The 27733-nt window shown below is 41.7% G+C and overlaps 1 protein-coding gene across 1 annotated transcript in view; it reads right to left on the bottom strand.

The window, feature by feature from the left end:
• Positions 1-277: 277 nt before the first annotated feature.
• EFCAB5 (EF-hand calcium binding domain 5) overlaps positions 278-27733 on the bottom strand; it is a 31988-nt gene continuing 4532 nt past the window's right edge. The window contains exons 3-19 of the mRNA XM_088177040.1: positions 24544-24700; positions 24000-24063; positions 22164-22234; positions 18586-18741; positions 13872-13971; positions 12385-13173; positions 11100-11314; positions 9733-9889; positions 7445-7746; positions 6616-6788; positions 5660-5888; positions 4824-4976; positions 3569-3666; positions 2583-2836; positions 2018-2247; positions 1734-1830; positions 278-461 (exon numbers count right to left, since the gene is read on the bottom strand). Coding sequence (XP_088033166.1) covers positions 334-461; positions 1734-1830; positions 2018-2247; positions 2583-2836; positions 3569-3666; positions 4824-4976; positions 5660-5888; positions 6616-6788; positions 7445-7746; positions 9733-9889; positions 11100-11314; positions 12385-13173; positions 13872-13971; positions 18586-18741; positions 22164-22234; positions 24000-24063; positions 24544-24700 — 3373 coding nt within the window. The 3' untranslated portion in view covers positions 278-333. The remainder of the gene's footprint in view (positions 462-1733; positions 1831-2017; positions 2248-2582; positions 2837-3568; positions 3667-4823; positions 4977-5659; positions 5889-6615; positions 6789-7444; positions 7747-9732; positions 9890-11099; positions 11315-12384; positions 13174-13871; positions 13972-18585; positions 18742-22163; positions 22235-23999; positions 24064-24543; positions 24701-27733) is intronic.

A 27733-nucleotide genomic window follows, 5' to 3' on the forward strand; every position in this document is an offset into this window, starting at 1 on the left:
GGGAGCCATAAAGATGTCCCTGCCTCTCATTTTCCCATCAGGAACCTGTAATACTTTGATTAAGTCTTTAAAATTCAGAAGCTATACTGGTGAAATTCTTCCCTTTAATGTTTCTATTCCTTTTTCTTGATAATCCTTAACAAAATCCTTATCATCCTAACTAATGCTCCCTAACAGATTTAAGCCATTTTAACAACAAACACTAGTGCCTAAGCATAAAAAATAGAAAATCAACATTTAATTTAATAAAAGATATGAAACACCAAAATCACAAGGGTCAGATGAAAAATTAAGAGATTTAATAGGCACGCTAGAACTGGATGCCAAAAGGGGCTAAGGATGTTTTATTTCAGTGTATGGGCTCTTTGTGATCTCCACAAGTGCCAGGCAGGTGCGAAGCCACTGGTACAGGTATTCAACTGGAGCAGAGTCCTGCTCCCACACTGCTGCTTGAGGGACATCTGGAACAAAAAAACCAGCTGTAAATACATCAGGGAAAGTCAAAACCGAGAGCAGTGTTGCCACAAGAACAGAAGATCATCCCCTCAGCAGAGTTTACCCTGAATCCAGTAATTCCAGGAATGATGATGCTTTGAAAAGCACACAGCTATATCGTGACAGTGACCTGTCAAGTGCTGACTTTCCACTATAATTGATCTTATTTTGTGGTGGGTGCCCTGTTGTACAAAGTGCTCTGCTATTTTTTAATGCTAAACCAGCAGTTATATATGGAACATATGGACATTACCTGATACTCATTTTGAAGGAATTCCCATTCACACCCCTGATCTGACACTGCTCTCTCAAAATAGGTTCCATCCTAGGAAACTAACCTTTCCTAGCACACCTGCAGTTTCCAAAGCTACATTCTTTAATCTAATTACATCAGTATCCCTAGCTGTAGGAAACTGGATGATCTAGGCCTATTCTGTCCAGTGAATTAGTTTAATATACATGAGAACACATAAAAAGGAACTATGACTGCCTCAAGTGTTTACTCTTTATCAGCAGGCAGGGTACTGTTGATAAATATCCTCAGCTAAAGTAATAACTATTGTCCATAATAATAACTATTTGGCTATTAACAGACCTCTCAGACTGCTATTAGATCATGAAGAGAAAGATCTCAACGAGAACAAGTAATTTCTCTTGCAGAGATATTGCAAATAATAATAACAACAGCCTCTTGACTGCTCTGGCACCAAATAAAGCTCACATTCATTAAAGGAGAGAAAGACAGACTGACAAACAGCTCCTGCCTGTGGCCTGTGAGTACATTAAGCACTTGGCAGATGGTGTTTACAAAGAGGAGGGCTCACACTGTGTTTTCCTGTTTGGACATGGGTCAGTCCCTAGGGCAGGGCACAGAGGTCTGAAGCACATTTGCTTGCCAGAAGAACCATCATTCTTCATATGTCTTTACATATTACTTGCCAAAAGAACTCTCATTCTTCATGCTTATCGGGAGGTCTACAATGAGGTCACTTGTTCTGGAAGGTTTCAAAGCTGATCTGCTCCCCTTCCCTGAAGGCACTGAATTTTGAGTCTAAATTTAACAGGTTGATTTCTATTGACCAAGAAAGATTGCAGACATTTAAGGCCTGTTATCTGTTGCTTAATCTATTGTGAAATCAAAGCTAATTTCTGAAGTAAGGCCCTTAAAAGCACCCAGGTGAGTGTTGCCATTGACAAGTTTTCATTGTTGAACCTCACAATGAGTTTATGGTATTTACCAGTGATGAGGTCCAGCAGCAGCTCTGCTTGAACTTGCACAGATGAAGCAGTTGGATCAAAGCAGTAAATCTCCTGAATCAAATTGTCATCAAGTTTCTGCAATGCAGAGTACAAAAAGATTAGGGTGTTTGTGAAAAGCTTTCAGAATGAAAGACAGATGAGAAATATAGAGGAAATCTATAGGTAATGAATTATTTCACTGCCATTTTCCCCTTGGCAAATTCCACTGCGTCTTCTTGGAGGAGGAAGAATAGAAGACAAACTCAACAATTTGAATTCTCACCAGTTTACACTGACTCCAGCTCTCAGTCTCCTCTGAGTCCTTCCAGTCTGGATGCAAAAGCAGGAGCACAGCCTTAACTACGTCGTGCACCAGAGCTGGGGGTTCTGCACTGCTCTTTATTCCAGCAAAGCTCTTAGCACTGAGTTCCTGGACACACTCACGCAGCTCCTGCAGCATGAACCGGTGGAACAGAATCCCTGCGTGCCTCACATTTGCCACACGTTCTGCCTCTGCAATCGAAAACAAACCTCTCAAGAAGCTGCTCAGAAACATCTGCTACTCAGGACTTACACTACTGACTGACAGTCTATGTGCTAGATCCCTGAGGGCAACAAGGTGTCTGCTTCACACCTTCGATTTCAGCACGAAGTACCCTGGGAGCGAGTTAAAATCTGTCCATTCTGTTTAACTCTGCTAAGCTCTGAAACTTGCTCGGGAGTAGTTTATATATACCAAGGATTTGTATTTGTCTTTCCATACTTCTAGGAATGATACTTTTAATATAATTTTACTGAAATTCCTTATTTCACTCCAAAAAGCTATCTCACATCTGTATGCACAATACCCAGCACTTGTGTTGGTTCTGTTTCCTCTAGAGACCTCTGCAGGATCTCGAAGCAGGCAGCTTGGGCCATCTTTAGCATTTTCTGCAGGTCTTTCTGTTCCTGAGGTGGTAATTTCTTGTGCTGTCCGATGTTGATATCAAATATGCCGAGAGTTTGTCTTGATAGGTCCTGGAGGGGTACTGCAATGTGGTGTTCTCCATAGACAGAAGTGAGAGTGACCTCTGAACTGTCTGTGCACTTGAACAGGTAATCTCTGAAATGAAATGTGCTAGTGTTTACCACTCTGGTTTGTATTTAAGATGCTATTCATCTCTTGTTGTTAAAATTAAGGTATTACATTGCTAAATCATAGTTCATTTGCTTGAACTGAAATTTGCACAGCTCTAAGTATCATTCAAGGCATGTACACAAAGGAAAAAATAGCATTGAGAACATAGCACTGAGGTGATTGCTGAAAATCATGAGAATTTAGCAGATCTTGCTTTAAAAGCAATTTGCTGTTTCTAACTGCATTGATGTTTTTTTTCTAGACAGTTTTATAAAAAAAGTAAAAACAGCTGCTGGAACAGCAAATGGCTGTTCAAGCAACTTTCACAACAAGGATGATATTCTTAAAAGACAAGTCTGTGAGTATCTTGGCAGTGGAAGGAAACAGAGAATTGAAGGAAATGAGACTAGTATGGCCAGGAAAAAATACAAATTATTCTAAAGAGCAAAATGGTTCAGTGTAGGCTGTAATCCTGCAAACCTTGGCAGCTCAGCTGGTAAGCATTAAGTCAGAAGTTTTTGGAGCCTGAAGTGAAAAAGAAAATATTCCTCAGCCCTTCACAGTTCAGTGCCATGTGCATACACATCAGAAGCCTTGATAGAGAGCTGTAGCCACTCTCAGGGCTGCACTACCAGGGGCTGCATGCAATGTGGGTCTGACAGTGGGTCTGCTGCAGGAGCAGAGGGGACCAGTCCCATTGCAGGTGCTGCAGCCTACCTGAGGAGGTTTTCCTCTCTGAGGAGAATAGCAGGAGAACCGTGGATTTCCTTTTGTCCTGTGTTATCTGTAGTGATCACCTTGCACAGAGCATATTCCTGCCAGAGAGGAAAGAAAGGTTTAGCTGCATCCAAGAAAGGAACAGATATTTTGAAGCTTGCAGAGGGAAGAAATGGTTTCATATAGGAAACTCCCACATACATTCAAGAGCAATGGGATTGTTTAAAGACATCTCCCAACACTGCTCAGTTTTATTCCCAGAGATGGGTGAAGAATGTACCCTGGACCTCCCTCAGCCAGACTATTTAATCCACCCCAGGCTCCACACTGAGGAACACCCACAGGCCTAGAGGCTTCCATTCTTTTTCCCATCCTCCTGCAGTCCTTTCTCATGCCATGTTTGTGTCAGTGTGTCTTGACACATGAAAAGTACAGAGGGGAGTGAGTGACCTGGCTATCAGACAGCTAACAAGGGAACAGTGCTGAGCCTGGAATGACAACATAACACTGCCAACATAAACCATGCTTATCAGAGGAAGCAGCTGAATTATGGCTGCAGCAGATGTTGTACAGACTTTGGGATGACACGGGATCAGTCCTAAATATTGCATACACTTTTTGTCTTCTTAACTCACTGGTACATGAAGTGACAAGCTTTCCAGGGCCTGAGTGCCTGCTGAACAACTGGAATATGACCTGCACAAAACGGGGCTGTCTTTACAAGTTAATTGGGAACCAGTCACTTCCTGAGCTGTATTTACATCTTGGCTGCTGACATAAGTTCAGAACAAAGAGGTAATACATTAGCTGGAACATTCTCTTGTCCCAATAAAATACTATTTTGACATGCAGAGGCTCTCCAAAGAGAAGCATTTCCCTTAGTGGAAGTCCCAGACAGCAAAGCTATGGATGGATTGATGGGTGTGGGGTTCTGCTCTATTGGTTGCTATGCAGCAGCGAACACTGAAGTAGGAGAATATTCCCTTTTCATATGGAAAAAGGGTTATACTAGCAATGCTCTTGAATTCTTTAACATGGGAGAATGAAAAGAATGAAGAGGGGTCTCCTTTACAGAAGCAATCTTCCTTCTCTACCTTTGTAGCCCTTTTGTTGCACGAGCAGGCACAAGAATCTTGTGCAGGCTTCAGCTTTAATGATAAAACCACTGGAAAAACACAGGCAGCTGGAGATGGCACTTCCTCTCCAAAGCAGCCTTTCAGCCCCTGATGATTACAGAACTTTTTCTCTGCAGTACCTTGTCTTTGCCAGCTGCCACCAGATAGGTTGTGACAGCGTGGATGCTGGGTGTCCTGGGATACAACCAGTCCAGAGCAGTGACAGCCACTTGTAGGACATTTTCCTGCATGCAGATGTGGTGGTAGGCTTTGCTGAATGCATGGCAAACTCCCTGTGAAAGCAGAATCCTCCAAGTGAGCCAGACAATTCCACAAGATTTGAGAGAAAAAAGCTGGGGCAATGTTCATGTTGTAACAAATTGCTTTAATCAGAATTTGTAAAGCAGAAAAGTGACTGTGAAATGTCCCTTATCAAATAATGCCCTGAAGTACTCAGTACTTGGTCACGGCCAAATCCTTTAGCAGACAGAGCTGATTTTTAGTAGAAATAGCCAAATGGGCCGGTAAGGTTGGCTTGCTGCGCTCCCTGCTGCCCACATGATGCATGCACAGCGAGGCTGATCCCAAAGAAATCCGGATGGCTGTCACTTACAATTATTCCACCATCTAAAAAGTAAGGTTTCATGTCATTTTATAGAAATGAACACAAATATGAGATTGAGAGCTGCAGGAAATAAAAGCTGCTGTCCTTGGACTTTGCTCAAAAGGTAAATTAACATCCTAGTCAAGAGAAGATGAAATAAATTATTGATGAAGTGATACCTCATCATAAATTTCCGGTAAGATGCTAATCAGCAGGATACTGATAAGGTGCTCTCCTTACACCACTTACACCATATACTGCAGAAGGGTACCCACAGATATTTTTTTAGTTTACATTTACTCAGAACAAGTGTGTAAAATTCACAAGTGTTTTGCAGGTTGGAGTAACAAGCTGCTTTCTGATGGTACCCACCTCGTAGAAAGTGATCTCATGCATCAGGAAGATGGATTTCTCACACTGGTCCCGAAGAGTGTCAAGTCCTAAAATGCCAAAAACTCTCCAATGAGCATCATACAGGGGCAGCACCAGGAGTGAACCTGTACTCTCCTCCATAGGGCGGTCAGAGTTCCAGAAGTGAACGTTTCCGTGGAGCTGAACTCTTGGAACATAGATTGGCTTTCCCTGGTCAATGGCTGCAAAGCTGAAATATAAATTTGAGGTTTGTCAGGAGGAGCATAAAACCTTTTGTGAAACAATAAATACTGCAGCTTTGATCTCTCCCTGTTTTTTGGCATCAGAGAAGGAAGGTGTGAGCTCCATACTCTGACCACACTCGGCAATACCACATTTACCACTTGCATCCCAAAGGCAGTGGTAATAAAGAGGCACTTTTCATCCTTAGGACATTTTAAAAACATCAACTAAGGAATGGAATGGAAAGGAATACAGAAGCAAGCAGCAGTTACATTTAATAGGTTAGAGGCAACAATGTTTAAAGAGACAAATATGTCTGGCTTTTGGAAATGACAAATGAAGAAGCATGAAAGCTGTTTATAGCATAAACACTAGGGAAGGAAAGGCATTGTTCTCAAAAATATCCTGTGGATATAAACTGGCATAAGGGAATTAATTTTTAAAGAAGAGAATGTAGGCGCAGTGCCACAGACATTTGCTAAAGGTTGAGATTTATTAGACTGTGAGCTAATCTCCCCAAGGAAAGGAGAGAAATCCCAAACAGAGCAGTTCTAAGCAGAGCATGCAGAGTATAAGGACATGTATAGGATATTGGATCATTCTACAACAGTCTCTTGGGAGAGGTCCTCTCTGGAGTACTCCACCAACCTCAGCTTGCAGTTCATTCCAAACACTGCCCCATAGATTCCAAACAGTTTAGAGGAGAAGGAAAAGGTATTTGCAGCTTTTCTTACCTGATTCCTTTCATGTCTCTGTGCAGTACTTGGTTTAGGAGATGGGGAGCATCATCTGCAGTACAGGCCACATAGCGCAGAAGAACCTGCCCCTGCTCTGGGGAGAGCTGGTTCTCTTCCAAGAGGGCAATATACGCACTGATCCTCTTGTTATTCCCATGGGCTTCCATGTCCTAGCAACAAATGTTCCCCATTACAGACTGTACATTAGCCACTGGCACTCATTTAATGGACTTAGCACTTGTTTAATTTTTGCTGAGATGCTGCTCTGGCTCACTGAGTTTGTGTGTCACCAGCCCCATGATGTGGCTGGTGTCTCTGCTGTGGCTGCGTCTGCCCAGTGCACCCTGAGACAAGCACAAATACTTGGTACTTTGACTGGCAAGGGAAACTGATTTCCTTTTTCCTGTTGCTAATGGGGAGGAGTAAATAGAAAAATAATTCCTAACTATAATCTGTGCCTAAGAAAAAGTCCTATGGATCTCTTCTCCAATAGGAGATTCCTTTAAGAAAAAAACAAACAAGTGCCAGAGCTGCCACATTTACAAACCTAGACAATACTGCAAGAACACTTCAGCTACACTGAGAAAAGCTTGGCTTTGAGGAGACCTAAAATGGTGAGGAAAAACAGATAAAGTTGCAGCTGTAAATTAAAAAGGAAATTATTTCCATTACAAATTAACCATCTTTGTCCCAAACTGACTCTGGTGTGTTTCATTTCGGAAGCTCCAAAACTACAGCAATAGATTTCCAGATCTGACTTGAGTCAGCTCTTCCATGAGTGAGACAAAATTATCCACGAGATAATTGGCAGAGCAAGGATGCCTACCTGGGACAGGGCCTTAACCACTGCTTTGTACACTGGTTCCATGCTTGTTACACTGGTCTCAGCCGCTTGCTGGATATCCTGCAGCCATTTCTTCCTGGCTGAGCTTTTCAAGCTCTGAGTGTGACTTTGTTCCACCCTTTGTTCCACACTTGTGGTCAGGAATCTCACCAAGTTATCAATAGTTTCATCCTCATTGCCAGTGGACTTGGAAGCAATTAACTCAAGGAAAGTCTGCAATGCCTTTGGGGATAACTTCCCCACTTTACTGAGCTGTGGGTATCGGGAGCAAAGCTGTTCCTTTGCTAGCAGAAAAAAAATAGAAAATAAGACAGGGAAAATCTAGTTGATTAATCAGTTTTGCAAAACACAAATCAAGACCTAAACAGGCTTGGGATGGAGTCCATCCAGCCCATCCTTCGAGGTTTCTTTCAGCTATCTCCTACATGGAAGTGGTCACATCGGCAGGTAATCTCCAGTTTCCACACTGGACGCATCCTTTCCTCTAGACGCCTGCTTCCCTCCTATGAGAAAGAATCGCGCACAGCCCTGGTTTCTCGATGAGCTGCGCAGCCGGTCTGTCAGAGCTGTCCCAGCGCGGCTCGGGGCTCACGGGGGTGCTCTTGCACAGCCTGAGGAACGTGCAGGCTCTGCCTGGCTCCGCGGTTCACGGCTTCTCTGTGATGATGCTTCCCTCATTTTTTCTGCATCCTGCTTTCAGATCCTGTTGGACCCGAAGATGTCCCTGCTCATGGCAGGGTGCTGGACTAGATGATCTTTCCAATCCAAACCATTTTATCATCATTATCACAGATTTTAGCTGTAGAAGTAGCAAGTATTAATTTGGCTGCAATCGTGGTGGGGCCATGATACTTAATGCTGTCTTATCCAACCCATCATCTAAGGAACATTCTGTATTCTAATTTAATTTCTGATTTTCTGACAGAACTAGGATGGAGAATTTTTTGATCATATAAAATGTTTGGATTTTTATTTCCACTTTCTCACTTTGAAGAAAGGGATGCAGAAAAAAACACACATGAAGTTGAATGTGGTATGATCACTTCCTTCACTACTGAGCCACGGCATAATGAATTCTTTTCCCCTTTATATCAAATGTTACACTTTTCACTTGCAAGGGCAATCAAATAATTCTGTGTTTCCATCCAGAAGTACAGTGTCTGTGAACCCTTCCCCCAAACCTGCCTGTTCCACATCCTTGAGAGATTAGGTTGAGGCTGCTAGAAATAGTTCACGTTGCTGTTAGATGTATTGATTTTGCTATGCTCCCTTTCTATTCATTTGTCCTTTAGGTTATGAGCCCTTCATAGAAGGGACTGTGTCCTTCCATATTTCCATGGTATGTTCTGGCATGCTTTGAATACAAGGGAGCAGTGAACTGCCAGTTTCCCCTGGGTGGACAGCCTGGAGATGATTAACTGTGACATGCTGATGTGCTCCCTACCCCACCAGCTGCCTCCAGTCAGCTAGAGGATAATGAGATTTTGGTGGTTGCCAAAGTGAGCCATTTTTAGTGATTTGCAGCAGAACAAGCAGCATGAAGAGGAGCATGGTGATGAAAAACCAGTCCTTTCCACCCAAGCACACATGCAGACATGTTCTTAATTGCTAATACAGTGTTTCAGAACACCTTTTGCCCACATGTTAATATGCATGAGGATGCCAGACAGGTTCAGATGAGCCTGCAGCACTTCTGCTGGACCCAAGTCTTTTCTATCAAGGACCAAATTTGCTAAGTTTATGCAGTGAAATAACCAACAGAGAAGTGATACTCAAAGCTGTTCTGTAATTCATGAGAGCTGTGTGACAGTGTGGATAACTGCAGGCTATTTGAGATCTATAAGGAAAGCTGTTCTCTCCTGTGAGGTACCTTCCTGCTGCAAGCACAGTAAAATGTACCTATTAAAAATAGCTGGATAACACAGATGGACTGGACTAAAAGCACAAACATGTCCTTAGGCTTTACATGTGTTTTTTCATTGCCATATCACATGTATACATTGGATGTTACAGCAGAAATAATTTTTCAACTTATCCCAGTGTCATTAAAACATTGGGCTACTTCTCTGCCTGGGAATCTTGCACAGGAGGAGGGGATGGAGCAATGCATTCATTAATAGGTCTGGGTAACTGTTTCTTTCCATTTTACACCTCATACTGTGTATGCTCATGACTGCTTGCAAAACCAAACTGGTGCTTGCACCAACCTCATTAGCCCTGTCACTGAAGGCCTCCTGTGTTGTTCTCACAGAGCAGAGATTTTTCCTTACCCTTCATCAAGGCCTCTTTTCCCATGTCTCCCTTGAATGTTCTCAGAACAGCAACCACCTCTTCCAGGTCCAGAGACCCACATGCATTGCTGTCCCACTTTTCAAAAAGCGCCTCCAAAAGCTGTTTCCTTTGGGCCATGTGTGCCATGCGGTGAACCTGCAGCAGAGGAACAGTTGGTGTTTGGTAACTCCTGGACACTACACAAATGGGGACACTACACAAGTGGGGACACACTCTGCAGTGGCTGTGCCAATCGCATCATTTCTATGGGCCAGGCCGAATCTGTACATACATGGCTCAGACCTAGAGACGAATCATTAAACCTGGGAGATCACTTAGAAACACTAAACACAGGTGATAGTTCAGTTTACCAGGCAGGACCAGCACTGCAGACAGTTATTTCACAGTGAACAAATGAAGCCTGTGCTGGATTTAAGGTGAGGTCAGCTCAGGTAAGTGCACGTTTCCCAGAACACAAATGTCTCCCCAGCAAGAGCTTACCACAGCCTTGTCAGTGACACCCCAAGATGTGACAGTTCATTTTTTTGTACATTGTTATTTTGCTGGTGCTGCCCTGAAGCGTGTGGGCTCCAAGCAAATAGATGTTACCATTTGTCCTCTAAACCCAGCATAGAGGGATAACTGGCTGGAGTGGAATTCTCTCAAAGGCCAAAATACTGGCAGTGTGTGCTGTGTTCAGTGAGGACTATGGAGCCGTCAGATCCAATATCTCATTCAAATTAGGTCAGCAGCACAGAGGGAAACCAGAAAGAGGTCTGAGGAAAACACAGCTAGAGAAATGCACCACAAAACAGACCTGAAGTGACATGAGGCACCCTGATGCTGGGCATGAGGAAGGGGATTTTTTTTTCCAACACATGACAAGAGTATCCTGTAACTGAAACACAAAGAAGCCTGTGCACATTCACATCCAGCCACGCACATAGCAAACCCAGACACACTTGTTTTAAAATCCTCCCCAAACATCCACAAGCTCCTATGTACATGCCAGTGCAGTAGGTCAGAGATCAGGTTCTTGGCGATTATAAAGGTGAATAAGCAGAATGGAATGTTTTGGGCTCTTTCACAATTAACTATCAACTGTTGTCTCACTGAGTCCAGCTCTAGGACAGATAGACAACCTCTTACAGGATAAGTCTGTCATCATTTGCAGAGCTGAAGGCTAGGGAGGGAGCATCTGTATGAAAACAAAGGGGTAAAAGGTCTCCTGAAGGAACAGTGGATGCAAGGCTGCAAGTAGAGAGCTCTGCCAGCATCAGATTAACAGTTGACTTTGCTAAGTGTCTGTGGGCATTTGTTTGGTTTTTGTTTGGACATGGGATCAGCAAAACTTATCAATATTTACTTTTTCTAGTTGTTTCTTTTTTTCCTCTTCTGTCTGTTTGTATTCTTGTTTGATAAATGCAGTAAGCCTCTTCACAGTAGGCAGAGTAATGTCTTCACCAACAAAATTGTCCATGAGCTGTACAAACCGTGGCAGGGTGAGGCAGCTTGCAGCAAAAGAACTCTTAGTACAAGAATCCTGACGGTTCTGAATCTCTGCCACACCGGGACCTGAGTCTGAAAGGCAAAAAGCAGAGTGTGTCACAGGAAGCCAAATGCTGCCCTAAAGCCAACCACGTGGCAGCTATCAACACAGCCCTCAATCCTGCACTTCCTATCCAGGGAAATTACGGCTGAATACAGACTGACTCCATGCTGAGTAAAGGCCTTAATCTGCTTATACTGCTCTAATAGTAGCTCTGCAGATCCAGTCTGGCATGGATGCCATCCTACAGCCAGGTCAAACCCTGACTGCAGGTGAGCTGGAATTGCTGTTACTCAGCAGGGGGCTGTCTGAGACAAAGACCTCCTTGAGGGACTGCTGTCCCAGACAAACAGGATGCACATCCAAGGACTGACTAAAGGTACCAGGGGGCTGTGCCATCAGCTTTACAACCCTTGACATAATGAATCTGTCACTGGATTGCTCAATCAATGTAGACCCAGTTCTTGCACTGTTCTAAACTCTGAGACACCAGAGTGTTCACAGACTGCAAGCAAGGAGGTTGGCCCTTCTAGGATGTTTAAGAAAATACCTCTTTGAAACACAGTTGTCTGATCACAGCCTTCCTTGAACAAAGGCCTTTGTAGACAATGAAGTAGGATCATCCTTTGGAAACACAATGAGAGATTAAAATAAAAGGTTCCTGCTAGATGATCTCATAGCATATCTCCCTATAGGCAGTCACAGTCTAAAAGTTATTTAAATGTTAATTAATGTTATTTAATGTGCTCGGGTTCCTGTCTTGCTATAGTAATATTACAGAGTGAAACAGAACATAAAGTTTCTCCTTATTATAAAAATGCTGCTGCTTCATAAAGTCCCTCTTTGAATTAAAGTGTCTGCTTAGCACCTTGAATACAGATTATCAGCAAAGTGACTCACCTGTCATCCTCTGATAGGAATAAGCTCTGAAACCTTGACAGAAAACACCATGCTGAGAAGATAGCAAAGCTTATGGTCTTCTCTACTCAGAAATCACTCACATGGTTTTGAAATTGATTTAAAACACCCTGTAGTTAAACAGTAGTCCAAATATATACATTGAAAATTGTTAAGGTCTGTCAGAAAAAAGGTCTGTCTTTACCTTTACCCTGGTCAGGCAGAAGGTCCTCACCCTGCAGCATTTTCTCTGAGCTTGTCTGTTGGTCAGACTGGCTCTGGTTGCTTGCAGGGGTTTCTTTCACAGCCTCTGCAGCTGGAGTGTCCTGTTGGGAATCAGTGACATCTGTGTCTGTCACAGCTCTGTCTCCTGAGGCTGTGCTTGTAGCTTCAGGTGTTGTCTCTGTAACTCCACTGTCCTCTTGACTAATTTGTCCTTCTGATCCAGGTTCTGTGGCTGAGGTATGATCTCCTTCTGGTTTTGTTCCTATCTCAGGCTCTATACCCAGGATGGATTCCTCTGATTTTCCTGATTCAGGTTCTGTGGCTGAGGTATGATCTCCTTCTGGTTTTGTTCCTATCTCAGGCTCTATACCCAGGATGGATTCCTCTGATTTTCCTGATCCAGGTTCTCCATCTATACTGAGACTGTTCTCAGCAGAGGCTGATCCTGGGAGAGCTTCATCCTGTCTATCTACAGTTCCAGGCTCAGCTTCCCTCTCAGTTTTGGTGTCCTCATGGGAGCTGGATTTCTCACTATGGAGGGTATCTCCATCCAAATCAGTAGCTTCAGCAATTCCCTCTGTAACACTGGTGCTCATTCTGTCAGTCCCTTGCCTATCATCATCTACAGGTTCATGTCCTAAAATCTTTCCCTCAGAAATTTCTGTTTGAGACAAGACCAAATTTTCACTGAGTTCCTCACAAACTTCCTTGTCACTAAGGCTTCCCCAGAAATCCATAAGATGAATATCTTGCAGCTCAATTATTGGCCCTAAAATAGAAAAAAAGTGTGCAAGCTGATGGTTTTATGTTCTGTAGGATTGCATAAGAAAATTTAAAGAAAAAAGGTAACACCAAGTAAATACAAACTACCACGAAGTATCTTCTGCAAAGACACCTATCAGGAACACAGAAACTTCAGAATAACGTCTTTGCTTACAGATATCTGCACTTCTGGCTATGCATTACACCACTTTCCCTTTGAAATAAATATTTCATCATTCTCTACACTAAGAAGGAGAGATGTAATTCACCTTGCATTTGATCTCAGCAATTAATTAATGTCCAATATCTTTAAAATATTTTCGTTTCATGCAGATGATTCTCTGCTTTTTTCTTTATCTTTCTGTGTTCCTGGAGGTGTTCTAGTGCAAACACAAAATTAACTTCTAATATTGCCCAGTAAGAAAGAACAATAGTTTCAGAAAGAGTATTTCTTTAATTCTATTTCCCAAAAAGTACTTCAGAATTTTGTAGCAAGGAAAACTTCTGGGTGTTGGAGCATTTCTGAACATTGCATCACAGTTTGCCAAACATGTTTGCAAATTCTGGTGTGTAGATCACAGCACTCATTTGGGTACTTTTTTGGGCTCTGTTCATTTCTGATAACACTTAAAAACATATCTGAATCATCCAACCTTGTGTGGCTCCCAATGTTTTAACCACAACTGAAACATCCCATGTGCTCACATTCTCTGGGATTCCAAAATTCCCACTCATCAATCACGGAGCTTCTGTCATAGAAGTCTCTCAGCAGGGCCAGTATTTTTTGTCTATCCAAAACACCAACCTAGACAAAAATATTACAATTATTGGGTTTTTCCTGTGATTCTTGTGACTTACATTAACATTTGCAGCATTACAAAGGCACCACTAGACAAGAATTACCTGTGACTGATAATTATCCATTACCAGAACATCACTACAAATTTCAAAGAAGTTAATTTATTTCACAGAGGCAAAATTTTCTTCCGGGCTGAGCTGGAACTCCCCACACATATTACTTTGCAGGGTCTTCCTCTTCCATGTCCTTGACAAATTACAGTGAGATAATTGTAACTGTTCTGCCAAAAGAGTTCTTCTTGTGAAGATCAAAGCTTCAACATTTCACACTGTGAGGACAGTTATTGATTGCCTGACAGCACCATGGAAGAATTTTCATGTATTATGGGCTGTGCTGTGTTACCTTAGTGACTCCAAACTGTAGTTTGGTTTTGTGCCCCATCATCTCCTTTGAAGTGTGATGTATTGGCCTGGAAACATAATTAGTCCAAAAATCTGAGCTATTATGACAACCTCCCTAATTTTCTTTAAAAGTTCATAGACATTTGACCACAGAGGTGAGAGAGGTATCAGCAGTTCTAGTGCAGAGTTTATTAAATCCTTGTTGCTCAGGGTGAGTGTACACAGACGATAAAGCCAGGAAAAGGCAATGAAATGGGCCATTTCCAATCAGGAAATTGTGGAGTTTAAAAAGTAAAGCAAACCTAAACGATTGCAAGTTTTCCATTTTATGATGTATTCCTGTTGTCATTATTTAAGTCCTGTCACCTTTGTAATCTCCCTCCCATTAGTGAAATAAAGTAGTTAATTAGGAAATAGATTTACTTAAGTTCATTATTTGTAGTAAGTAGCTTTCCATCTGAATTATTGATTTCCTTTTCACATTTTGTTCTTAGATTAAAAACAGCAAAATATAAATTTCACGAGGCTTTTAATTCCTTGTGAACTTTGCCTGCCCTTAGACTAAAGAAATAAAGGAAGAACTTTGCTGTTCATTTCCTGGAAATTAGCTCAAGATGACTGCATTGTTTATAACCTGAAACTGTAATTATTGGCACCAATAGTTAAAAACAGAGGATATGGAAACAACCCAGAGATACACATCTCACCTACTGGTGAAGTTAATGCTGGAACTAAGTGAACACATCACATTTGCTGGTACTGCAGCACCTTCCTCTACAGGGAAGGGGTTTTGCCAGTTCTGCAGAAAGGACCAGAACTGAAATGTAAGAAGCCATCTGGTCCAATTTTAGTGCTTCAGACTCTAGGATTTAATTCCTGCTGGTAAAAGAAATGCTGGAATTTCAGCTATGGATGGGTTTGGAAAAACAAGTGTCATCACAGAATTCTGCCCCTAAACTTACAAGATGTTTGTCCTGATTCCCAGTACCTTCTGACATTAACATACAGATACCTTGCACACCCCTGTGCAAACATTTCTTGTTGTTATTTGTGTTTCAGCTGAATCTATCAGCTCACGCTCTGATCCTTTTAGGAGATGCACAAACACACAACGTTTTTGAAGGTGTTCCCAAGTCACTGGAATATTTGGATTCTCCATTCAATATTTCCATTAACACACTTAATTTTCCTCAGCTGTTACTTGTCACAATCATCTGCTGGTTGCCCTGAACTTCGCAGTAATAAGCATAATTTTACTTAATTAAAATGAGAGTAGATGAATGAAGTATTACTAAAAAGAAAATAAGGATGTTGTTTTGAGACTCAGTTATCTTTTTGTCATATTAAAATAATATAATTGGAGGATTTAGATAACTCAAATTCTTTAAGAGTTTTTTTTTTGTTAGTTGGATATGATAATTTTATCTTTATATAAAAATTGGTAAGTATATAAAAATAGATAAAATAGATGAAATTGTCAGATATTAATAGGGTTTTATTTATTTTATTTAAACATTTCCAATTTATGCAGATTTGCCATTTTAGCAGGGGTTCCTGTTATTTCAGGTCTCTTGCCCTGGGAGGAACCTGTCACAGTACAGCCATCCATAGAAGAAAGGAGCAGTACAACAAGAAAACATTTCCAACTCCTCTCCCCAGCTGTGTTATTTTTCCCAGTTCCTAAATTTAGTAGAAAAGGTGACTTTTCTTTGCACTTGGTGTGTGATTAAGGCGGCTGATGACAGATTCCTGCCCACCTGCCCTTCGTGCTGCACCTTGTGAGCAGGACAGGTACAGCCTCTCCTCTTCCACAACAGAAAACCATCTGTGTTTGTTCAGCTGCCCAAAACTCAGGGCAGCTTTAGTGGCCAGAGAGTTGAAACACGTTGACCTAATTTTTTTGTCACCTAGATATTGGCAGGTGATGATTCTCAGCTGTTTTCAGCAATGTTCTGTGACCTGTGAGTAATTCCTTTGGCAACACAGACTTACCATTTAATCAGGGATAGGTCAGTGTTTAACCACTTGATTGTTTTTCTGGAAATGTGATATGTGTATCCTGAACCCTACAATGACTTGTTAGTGAGCAAGAGGGAAGAACAGACACTTAAAAAAGGTCATGAGAAAGCAGACTGTTGTTGCTGTACTGCAAGAAGGATAATCAGGAGTGTCTCAAACTTCATTAGCTTGAAAACTAATATCTGACTAAATTCAATTCCATTTTAAAACCCTGTGTTTAAAACATCCCTGGAAATTAATGCATGGTTACAAAAGAAACTGATACAAGTGAGCACAGAGACAATAAGCTAAAAATTCACAGAGCCATTGCCTTTTGGGGTATTATAGCAGTGATCCAATTGTGTTCTGGGAAGTTTCTGCTGCAGTGGATAGTCCAGGCTGTCCTTGCTGAGCTGCCATCCTTCTGGATGCATGCATTTGAAATCATAATAATGATCATGTGGATACCTTCTAATTTGACTGTAATTTAAACATTGCTTTCTCAGCTCCCTGGGCCTAATTGCAGCTCATTGAGGCAGCCAGCCACACTCACCATGCAGACTGGAATAACTGCCTGCTACCAAACAAATGGAAATTAGGAACTGAAACAACTGCTTTGCTGTGCTTTGCAGAATGGGCTCTACAGGTAATGGATCACATTCAAGTGGTAGAATTCCTTGGGTTACTTTGCATTTTTATCTCCCCTGTGGGTACTGTAGAACTTTACAAAAGAAACCAGGCCAGGTTTAAAAGAGCTTCGTGGCTCACACGACACTTTAGTGAACTCAGTTTGCAGGGCAGGGCTGCCTCGGAGCCTGGAAACCACAACTCTGTGCTCTGATCAGGTTTTTTTCCCCGCAGCAGTGGCGTCATTGCTGATAGCTGCTCACTCCTGTTGTGTTTGTATTTTTGGCTCTTTGCCTCTGAGATTCCACTGGGATTAGCAGCATGGAGATGGTGATTACTGCCACAGAAATAATAGGAAGAAAGTCACTTTCGGAAAGAAGGGATCCTTTGGAAATCCATGGCAAAGGCAGGGCTTGGATTTATATAACCCTGTAGCCAGGAGGATCCAGCACAGCCCTTCTTGACAGAGCTGTAGGAAAGTGAAATGTCTCCTAGCTGGGAAGCAGACACATTTCTTCCCTCATCCCTGGAATAGCAGCTTGCCTGCTATTCTCTAAAACACACTATTGGTGTTGAAACGAGCCCTGTAATTCCTTTCTCTTGGCGGTAATGACATTATTAGCATGACATTGTAGAGCACAGTTCGCTCTGGGTAGGCGCTGCAAGCGTAGCTGGAGGAGTGCTGGGTGGAATATAAAATTTATGGAGGGGAGGAAACTAAGGTTAGAGAAACTGCTTACTCTGTAGTAGCCAGCAACTGCCAAACTGAGGGTACTCATAACAACTACCACACTTTTTGGATGAAGCCCAAGATTTTAGCAATAGTTTATGCCATTGATACTTCAGTTCCTACTACTCACTGGTTTTCTAATGAGTTTAGCACTTTTTTTGTTTGCTTTTTAATGGGGATGCAGGTGTACTGAGAGGATGATAGATAGAGTTTAAAGCTGCTGAAAACCAAATTATGGCTTTTGAGTTTTATTTCCAGCTCTGTAACTGACTTACTGTATTTTAATTTCCTGTCCATAAACTGTGGCTGAAGCTCACGGTACTGTTCTTAGAGAGGCTGTAAAGGTGGATTATTGTGCATTTTAAATTTTAACTATGAGATTTATTGCTAGAAGCCCTTCAGATCTATAAAGTAATGCAACATAATTAATGCAGTATTTGTAATTATTGAAGTAATGTGCACATTTATTAAAGTCAATCAACATCAGATTAGCTTTGCTGAAATGTGGCTGAATAGATAAATTAGCACTCAAATATTCTGAACATGCTGTGGAAGCAGGTAATTTTTTAGAATTAAAGGCCATGGTTAATTTCTTCTCCAGAATCACCAAACTTCAGTCCCAAGTCATCAGTTTAGGTAATTCAGTTTCTAATTAGCCATCAGTTAATAAGCTATTGGATGTTTCTGTGTCTAAGAACTATGAATTTGACAACAATGCAGCAGCTATTGTTCTCTAAAAGACTGCTGAGTAAGCACAAAGAAAGGATCTAGAGTTGAGAAAAAGAAAAAGCAAGCAGTGACCCAGAGAAATACCAAACTGGGAGCATGCCCACGTTGAAATGAGGCTGAGAGCTCTTTGCCTACCTTTCTATAATCACAAATTTGGAAGAGATCAGTAAAAATTTGCCTCTGCATATCATGTTTTGTTGCTTCTTGGAAGTCCTCAGCACATTTATGGAGGTATTCCATGATTTCTTGGAACTTGTCACTTGAAATATGTTCAGTGTAGGAAAGGACAAGCTATAGAGAGAAATCATGGTGGACATGGTTAGCTTTCTTCAAGCATTTTCACCTTTAGTTGAACTCCTAAAAATCTATTGTGTGCAATCAAATATTTAGGAATTTGTAATTTAATCTGCCAACACAACACAGATTTGGTGCCTACTTCATTCTCCCCTTCAGAAGGAACAATATTCTCCAAACAAGCCTGGGACACTGCAGAAATGTATCCAGAACAGCTCCTTTCCTGGTCCAGAGGTCACTTATCAAGCTCAAGCAGAGATGCTGGATCAGATCCCTCCTGTGAAATGTTGTGGCTTAAGCTCGATTTTCTTGTGGAGGATTTCATTTCTCCCTGGTTTTCTGCAGCATTTACTATTCTTGACTTCACTCCCAAGGAGGCATTTTGAGCCATTACGTTCTGCAGGAGTGACAGTCACTCAACTCTCAAATGCCACAAAAGGACCATTGCCTACAAGTTCAGTGTTTAGAGGAGCAGTTGGATACAATAAAAAAATGGAAGATCCTTTTGAAAATGAGCCTGCTGTCACCCTAGTCCTCTGACACTGGGAATACTACTGACTTGAGATTGATTTTACATTCCAGCCTTGGAGACACTTTTAACACTTTGGATTTATAGCCATGTGGCTTTTATGAGAAAAAGCAATATGGTTCTAAAAATGTGGTGTGCATGACATAAATAATAATGGCCATCAGAACAAACCACAATCCCAGAGCCTGGGCAGAATTATTATAGCAGGTTTCTGGAGCCAGCCACACTAACAGGGAGCCCATACAGTTAAAAGGAGGAATTTCCAGAGCACAGAACATTTCCCATTATCCCATTTTGAGAGTATGGATACCTGACATAAGTGCTAAAATATCTTGGACTTGCTGAAATGCCACACAGGCAATAACCAGCTGAAATATTAATATATGTTATTATTATTCATGTCGATATTGCATAATTTCCAATATATGGGACAAGCGGAAAAGAGAGGAAGAGCAGAAAAAAATCCAAAAGCAATGGCCTGGGGGTGGCTGGTAGGAAAAAAGAGCTCCTAATGCAATGTGGGGTTTTTCTTCATTTCAGCATGAAAAGAGGATGTAGGTTGGAGAGAGGGTGGCACATCTGGGGCTATGGGCATCCACCAGCTTCTTGGGGTTATTAGAACCCAGAGCCCTGTAACAGAGGAACCTTAAAGGTGAGGCTTTTGGGATCCAGCAGGTTGGACAAGAGGTTTGTTAATCTGGATGTCACCTTGATGACACATCCAAAGGCTCCTGCACTAATGCTGTGTCTAACAGCTTCACAGGACAATGTTTACAAGCACCATGTGGGCAGGAGGCACCATCACAGGCTTAAGCCTTTCTTAGCTGATGTGTAAATTACTGTACACATAATTAGCATACATTTATTTGTTATTAACCAAGTGATTTTGACATCACTCCAAAGAAAGCTGGCACACCTCCTTCTTGTTACCCAGAGACCTTGGTGTCAAAAACAATGGATCTGTTCTTCTTGTTCCTACTGATGTCAGTAGAAATGGAGAAAGCCACATGCAATCATGGAAAATAATCTCACCTTTAAAGCCTGATTCTGACCCTGCAAAGACAATGGGAGCATTCCCTTGGTGTCAATAGCTTAGTGCTGGGGGCTCTGTGTGTTAGAGCACAAAGCTTGTTAAATAAACTATTAAGGGCTGGTCTCTGGGATTTAAATACTTTTCATATAAAAGACCCTATGAGGTTGTCACGAAGGAAGTAAAAATACAACAGCCAATGTTCTGCATTTCTGCAAAAAAACCCCAAACCCGAAAAACAATGATGTGTGAGGTCTCTCTACTGAGTTTCTAACAGCCTTTAAGTAACCTAAAGCTGTTCTGAATTCAAGGCAGGAAAAAAAAGTGCTATTTAATTTTAAGGTCCATTAAAAGCAATGCTTTCCACATGGGAAAGGGCTGTGACCAGTGTGGAGGAATCATCTCTTTCTGGGTTTGGTGGATGATGGAAAGGGGTGAACAAAGGTAAATTGTAGCTGAGGATTAGAAGCAGGCCTGGCCTGATGATGGAACAGTTCCCAAGGGAAGTGATGAAAGCCTCATCATTTGATTCAATTAAAACTGGACTGGAAAAACCATCAGAGAATATGTTCTGAGGGAACATTCCTGGCAAATCAGACAGCCTGACAAACCATGTCTTTTTTGCTTCTGATCTCTGTTGTCATATCTTTAATTGAGTTAAAATAAAGAGTACACAAAGTATATTTTAAACAGTTTTCTAATGATAATGGAGCATGAATTCATTCAGTGATTATATAGATGTACCATAGGGGTTATAGACTGATGCTTCATTGCAGTGACAAAAGCAATTCTCTGGGCTCTCATTATCCACAATAGTCTTCTTAATTAGATGCAATAATTCTGAGGTTAAATTCAAAAATATCTCATTTCATGCTTAAAAAACCTTCAACAAGTTACCATAAAAATGCATCTCTCTGCAAAATGCCAAACATGTGAGTCTCCTGAGAGAGAAGAAGGCACAAAAAATCACACATGGTTGTTTGGAATTAGTCTCTGCACAGCTGCTTTATACTCTGGTTTTAATTATTATAACAGCACCCACTGCTGCAGTGAGGGTCTGCCATTATTCCTATTCTAAACACCCCTTTTTACTCAGCCATAAAATCCAGCTCTGTCACAGGTAGAAATCGCTGGCAAAGCCTTGGCCTGGACAGCTTTCAATAAATATAGTTTGAACCAATTTGGTTGTTTTCAGCTTGAGGAACAGCAGAGTAATGGGATGAAACTTCCAACTACATTTATGATTTTGATGAGTTAAAACCACACTTCTGATGTTTCCCAATGACAGATTTGAGTTTAAAACTACTCTGTTATGCTTCATGAATATTTATGAGACTTGTTGCAGTTTGTTTATGGTTCAGACCAGTGATAGTGCAGGATAAATGCTTCTCACCCCAGGTATTCATGCTTTGGTTCATCCTGGTTAATGGAACTTTGTCAGAAATAACAGTACCATGAGGATGTTACTAATTACCCCAGGCTAATGGTTGTAGTGGGACACCAAACCCCTGTGAGCAGCCAAGCAAAGTCTGAATTCACAAGTGATTCAGGGCTTTGGCATTCTAGAAAGGGACGGGGACGGGGGCTGTCCTAAAAACCACTGCTCCAGGAGAAACTTCCCAAAGAGCAGTACAGGCTGCAGCTCTGAGGAAAGCAAAACGGTTCCCTCCAGTTGGTCAGAATGGAGGTGTTGTGAGAGCAGAGGATAGAGATGGAATGTGAAATGCCCAGATAAAGCTTACTTGGGATGCTGGAGAAGGGAAGCCTTTCAGTTACTTCTCTGCTCTGTCCTCAGTGAAATGCTGACACTTAGTGATAAATGCCACATTCTGAACTAAATGCTCTTATTTCGTTTCTTACCTTTGTGAACTCCTTTAGGTTTACTGTTTTTTCCAATGTGTTTAAGATTTTCAGCTTCCTGTCATGGGTTTCTGGTAAAAAAAAAATAAGAGATATTGGTTTAGAAAGCAACAGTTGTGATTTTGCATATTGTACACATATTTTTGCACATTATGTTGTTACATTAACTTTCTTCTCATGCTGGATGACATTTATTTGAGGTTATCCCACAGTAGCTGAAGCATCTGACTGTATAGAGACCATCTAAATCTCCTTGCATTTCTCTTGCTGAGAATCTCCACTTAGCTATTCAGAACTGTAGAGTCATATTTATTTTTGACATAAGTTGGTGCAAATTGCGATGATTTTAACAGTACTTACAACTAATTATGTGAGGGAGGAAATGATTTTTGATTTAACAAACAGATAAAACTGCCTTAGAAACTGCCTCTGGAGACATGGATTCTGCTTTGCAAGAGAGGAATCTGAAAATCATAGTAATTTTCTCAAGAATATGGGAATATTTTTACTGGTGATGATATTCAAAAGTATGTTTTGGTCAGATTCTAGGCTGCTATAATGGAACTGAGAAAAGACATCAAACATCTATATAGGTTTCTGAATGAGTTCTTTGAGAACAGACTCAATGCTATTTCTGTTGGCATTATTTTTCTGTTCTTTCTTCTAAATATATCAGCAGTAATGAGAAAATTCATCATAGATTGCATTTATCTCTTGTTGGTTCCTAAACTGTACATTATATTTATTAAACTCTAAAACAGAGTGTAATGTTCTGTTAATGTACATTGAATGCTATTAAAGTGAAATAAATTTAGAAATTGAGCCTATTAGGGAAATAGTACAGAGAGCACCCCCAGCATCTGGAGAGCAAATATCAGGGCAGGAAATTCCTTCACAATCTCATGTCCCAGGGTCTGTTTGCAGTGGGGAACCACAGCTCCACAGCAGGAGCACAGGGGATGTGTTTGGCAGTCACACAACATCCTACAAATACTGGACGAGGAACAATTCTGTAATACAGACAGGGCTGAGCAAGGGCAAGCTCCAGGCAGAGGTGACTCCAGCAGCACCAGAAACACTCTCTGGAGTGCCCTGTTTATCATCCCAAATCAGCAAAGACGTATTTGTTACCATTGATGATCATTACAGGCTCTCAATGCAAAGGGCTGGCAGCAGGCTCGTGTTGCCACTTCAGAGCTCCTGGTTCTATTCAATAATCATCATCTGGGGAGGCCAAGTGTGAGCTATATAAAGTGCACAGGAATTATGGAAATCTTTCTGAGCTGAGTGCTCTGGGCTGTGTGTCACTGCATGCCTGGGTCTGGCCAAGGGAATGGCTCGATGAGATGAGCTATTGGGTGGGGCTTAGGTAAACCTCAGCGATTCCCCTGAAACCATAACAGGTAACAGCACTGTCAGACTTTAATTTTGTTGATCCCACCCTTGTTCCATATCTTCCAGTATTTCCAAGACCTCCCATGAGACAAACACAAAAAGGAGGAGGTTTAAAAATAGCTTTAAAATTGCTTAAAAATAGCAATAAGCAATTGGCAATGTCTGGCTAATAAGGGATGTAAGTAGAAAAGGTCTGTATCTGGTCTTTCTATCTCCCTGAAAGATTTTTCAAACATTTTCCCATCATTTTCAAGATCATATGAATGAATTACATGATGGTTCAGTCTCTTTCCAATCTATCTGAAGATTTGTTGTTCAAATCCTGATGTAACTACCCTTAAAGATTCTTTCTGTTATCAAACCCATTTGTTGCTTGCTCACAGTTCACATCACAATTCAGATCACAGCAATAAAACTAAGGAAGACACATTGAAAACTTGCCTTTTCTCACATCTTCAGGAATAGAATCAGTGACATCTGGAAAAAACCTCATGGTACTCTGAACCTAAAAATCAAGGTAATAGTCACAGGCCTTGTCCTGCAGACAACAGTAGACAATTACTAAAATAAATCACCCAGAATAATCAGACACATGGGCCAGTCCTGGATCTTACACATAGGTAAGATTTGTGGTAAAGGCCCTGTCCCCTGATCCTGTGGTCGCAGAGCCATCATCCATCCTTGTGCCCCATGCCGCCATGCCAGGGCACACGGCACTAGGACAAATGTTCCTTTTGCCCTGTCTGCAACAACCAGAAGTGTGCAATGGGTGTGCAAGAAGTGTACAATGAGTGTGCAAATGGGTGTGCAACGAGTGTGTAATGAGTGTGCAAATGAGTGTGCAAGAAGTGCAGGAGGTATCGATCGCTGATCAGTCGATCGGCAGGCACGAGCGATCGATCGCCGATCTAATCGATGGACAGGCATTAGCAATCGATGGACAGGCATTAGCTATCAAGCGCCGGGCAGGATCTCCCCTAGTTACCAGCGCTGCTGGGATTCTGTAAGTGCCATCCACTGCCCACTCCTTGAACAAAGCTGCCAACTCCTCCTTTCTCCTTGCTGTCTCCTCAGCCTTCTGTCTTTCCATCTCCTCCCTTTCCTCACGTTTATTCTTTGCCTCAGCCCTCATCTGGACCAGCCTGTAGGACATGGGAACATGGATTAAAAACATACCATCAGAGGCATACTTAATATTGATTAAGCCTACCCTAAAGAACAAAATGAAAGGAAGCAACTCTTTGCTGAAATTCGTGTCTATGTGGAGGATATTTAATGGAAAATCATCTATGCAGCTCTCCCAGTGTAATTTCAGCAGTGACACATTTTACCTTCACATTTATAATGACATTCATCATTTATTGTGTAGATGTCCTTCAATTTCCTTTCAATTCTAGCAGGGAGACAGGTGCATAATTTTGCTACAGTTGATTTACCAACAAAATTGCATCAGTCTTCATTGTCTCCAAACCCAAGTACCTTTTCACACAAGCACTTCACTGGCAAAGAACAATGCTCAATGAAATTTCTCATGCAGCCTCACACAATAGAGCCCTCACTGCCTTTGGACAGGGATAATACCTCAGCCTCTCCATCATTTTGAACACATTGAGTTTGCAGGTTTGGACTGCTAGTCAGATCCCTTTCTTCCTGCTTTTTTTCCTTTGCTTCTCTAAACACCCAGACACGTTTTTCCCAATCGTCCATTTCACACAAGAAAAGAAGTGAATAAAATTGAACTCGAACTCATCTGCTTTGATTTTGACTTTATTAATTTATGAAATGGGGAAAAACCCTTTAGGAAAGTCAAAATGCTTAAAGCCAAATGATCAATTCATATGGAGAGAACAGTTTGTGGAGGCTGCTGGAACATCTCTGCACTGAGGCAGCTGCTCATCTTTGTGGCGTTCACACCCTTTGTAGCTACTCAGAGAAAGGTGAATAGCTCCTCTTTTGTACCTGAGAACTCCAAAAACTATATTTTGGCTAATGATTCCTGCTTCCTTCTTCCCCCTGTGTTTCACATGAAATGGGCTGATCCTGTTCCTGCTCTCTTCTGTTCCTCTGGGGTCATCCTACAAATTATAACCCATCAATATTTTCTTTAATGAACAGAAAGACCTGTTTTGCACGTCACAGCAATACATTTTGATCACAGTCAGTTTTATCACAAGGTCCCTGTTCTTCATGGCCATTTATCACAGAGGTTTCTTAATGAACCATTTGGTTCCTTAATCGATGGTGGGCATTGCACAAGTGCTGCTGAGGCAGCTCAGCCTCGGGCACTTTGATAGCAGGGGAAGGGTAAAATATTTTCCCATCTCCTGACTCCTTCCCAAAGCCATAGAAGAGAAGGAATGCAGCAGGTATCAATCTAAGTGGACAAACAGATTTTTCTCCAATGTATGCAGCAGCAGAAAGAGAAAACCAGACCATTTGTAGAGTAGCTCCTCCTCTGGAACTGCCTACAGTCTGGAAGCAGAGCCTGGGCTGTGCTCAGAGCTGCCAAGGTGCTCTGGTGATTAATTTGGGCACTGTCCAGCACAAGTTTTTCTGTGCTGCACCTGCACTGGGCTGCAGTTTTGTGTTCATTTCTAGGGTCCTAAAACTGGGCAGCTGCATCCTCTGCCTCAGACAATAATGGTAAAACAGGAATAACAGCACCAGGCACCCACTGCAAAGTGAGCTCGTTTCGGATCAGATCTTTCCAGAAAAGATGAGATGGCAGCAAGGTGACTTCTCCCTGCAGAACCAAACATGTTTCCTCAGGAAGAGAGCTGCCTGCCTCCCACACAAGGATGAGTGACTCAGCCTGAAGGACTCCCATCCCTGGACAAAGGCTCTGTTTCAGGTATCAGTCCATGTGCACGCGGAATTTCTCCCATCTGTTCTCCTTCCTGCCTTGACTCCCAGTCAGGTGGCAGTTAAGGAGAAACTGGAGGAAGTCCAAGAGAGCTCATTGAGGACAGGTAAGTGTTAGATGGGAACCTGTGGTGAATCCTGCCTTGCCTGAAGTAATGCCAAGGCTCCCAGGACCTTCATTTGGGCCACAATTTCATTGCTCACCTTTCTGGTGCTTATCTGAGAGGTGTTGAGCACAGACTGGCATTGCTCTTGGAACAATTCTGGCCTGTTTGAAATCCAGTGACTCACATGAGGAGTCTCACTGCTGTGTGATGTTGTTAAAATCCTGTGTTGCTGTGATTTTAAGAATCCCATGCAAATCCCACAATACAGGCATCACAAATATGTAAATCCTGAGCTGCTGTGAATGCAAATCCCATGATACTACTACCAGTGGATATGCAAAACCTGCTACAGCCATGATTACAGAATCCCTCTGGCAATGCTGTCTATAGAGATATTTATTTCTGGAAGTCTTGATAGTCACTTCCTTTGACTCAGCTCTGAGAGCTACAAATTGAGAACCTGCCTCCAAATATAAAGATGGGTTTAACAGCCAAGGTCAAGGTAACAGGTCATGGGTAGCCAACACTTTGCATTCAACAGAAAAATCTGTCCTCTCCAGAAGCAAGCTCTGATTCACAGTGAAAGCCAAGAGTATTTTAGGAGGGGAAAATAAGCCCATAAAACAGAACCAAACCAAAGCCCAATCCAAAACCCCAGGAAATTTTATGTATTTTAGTTCAATTACTTTTTCAAAAGAAAACTGAGATATGGTCCTGTATCCAGATGTCCCTCTATGAAGCAACAGGAATGACTAAACTGTTCCCAAAGCAAAGGTGTGGCAAGGCTGACATCTTAAACATCCCCCCCAAAACAGCCTGTGCTTGAGTAAAAGCTCACTAAAAGACATATTTCCCCAGCTCATTTGTTTCAGTAGACCAATATTTTAAAAATAGAAAATAAAACTGAAATTCTTTTACCAGTGGCTGTATGAAATTCACTTCTCACGCTGCTTTGTTGTATTCATATCAGGCATGTTCCTACAAACTGCAGCAGTATGTTCAATGGAAATGTGGAGACAGAAACTCAGAATAGAGAGACTTAACACATCCTTTTAAGCATTATAATACTGGGAACTTCAATTGTCTTCATTTAGGGTTTATGCATAAGACATCTCAACATTTTACTTCCCTAATTCCTGACACTGAAACCAATTTTCAAGGTGTATGCACTATTTATGCAAATAGAGAGTCATTCAAAGGGAAGTA

The sequence above is a fragment of the Sturnus vulgaris genome, chromosome 21 (genome assembly GCF_052056855.1).
Source record: "Sturnus vulgaris isolate bStuVul1 chromosome 21, bStuVul1.hap1, whole genome shotgun sequence".
Classification (NCBI taxonomy): Eukaryota; Metazoa; Chordata; class Aves; order Passeriformes; family Sturnidae; genus Sturnus; species Sturnus vulgaris.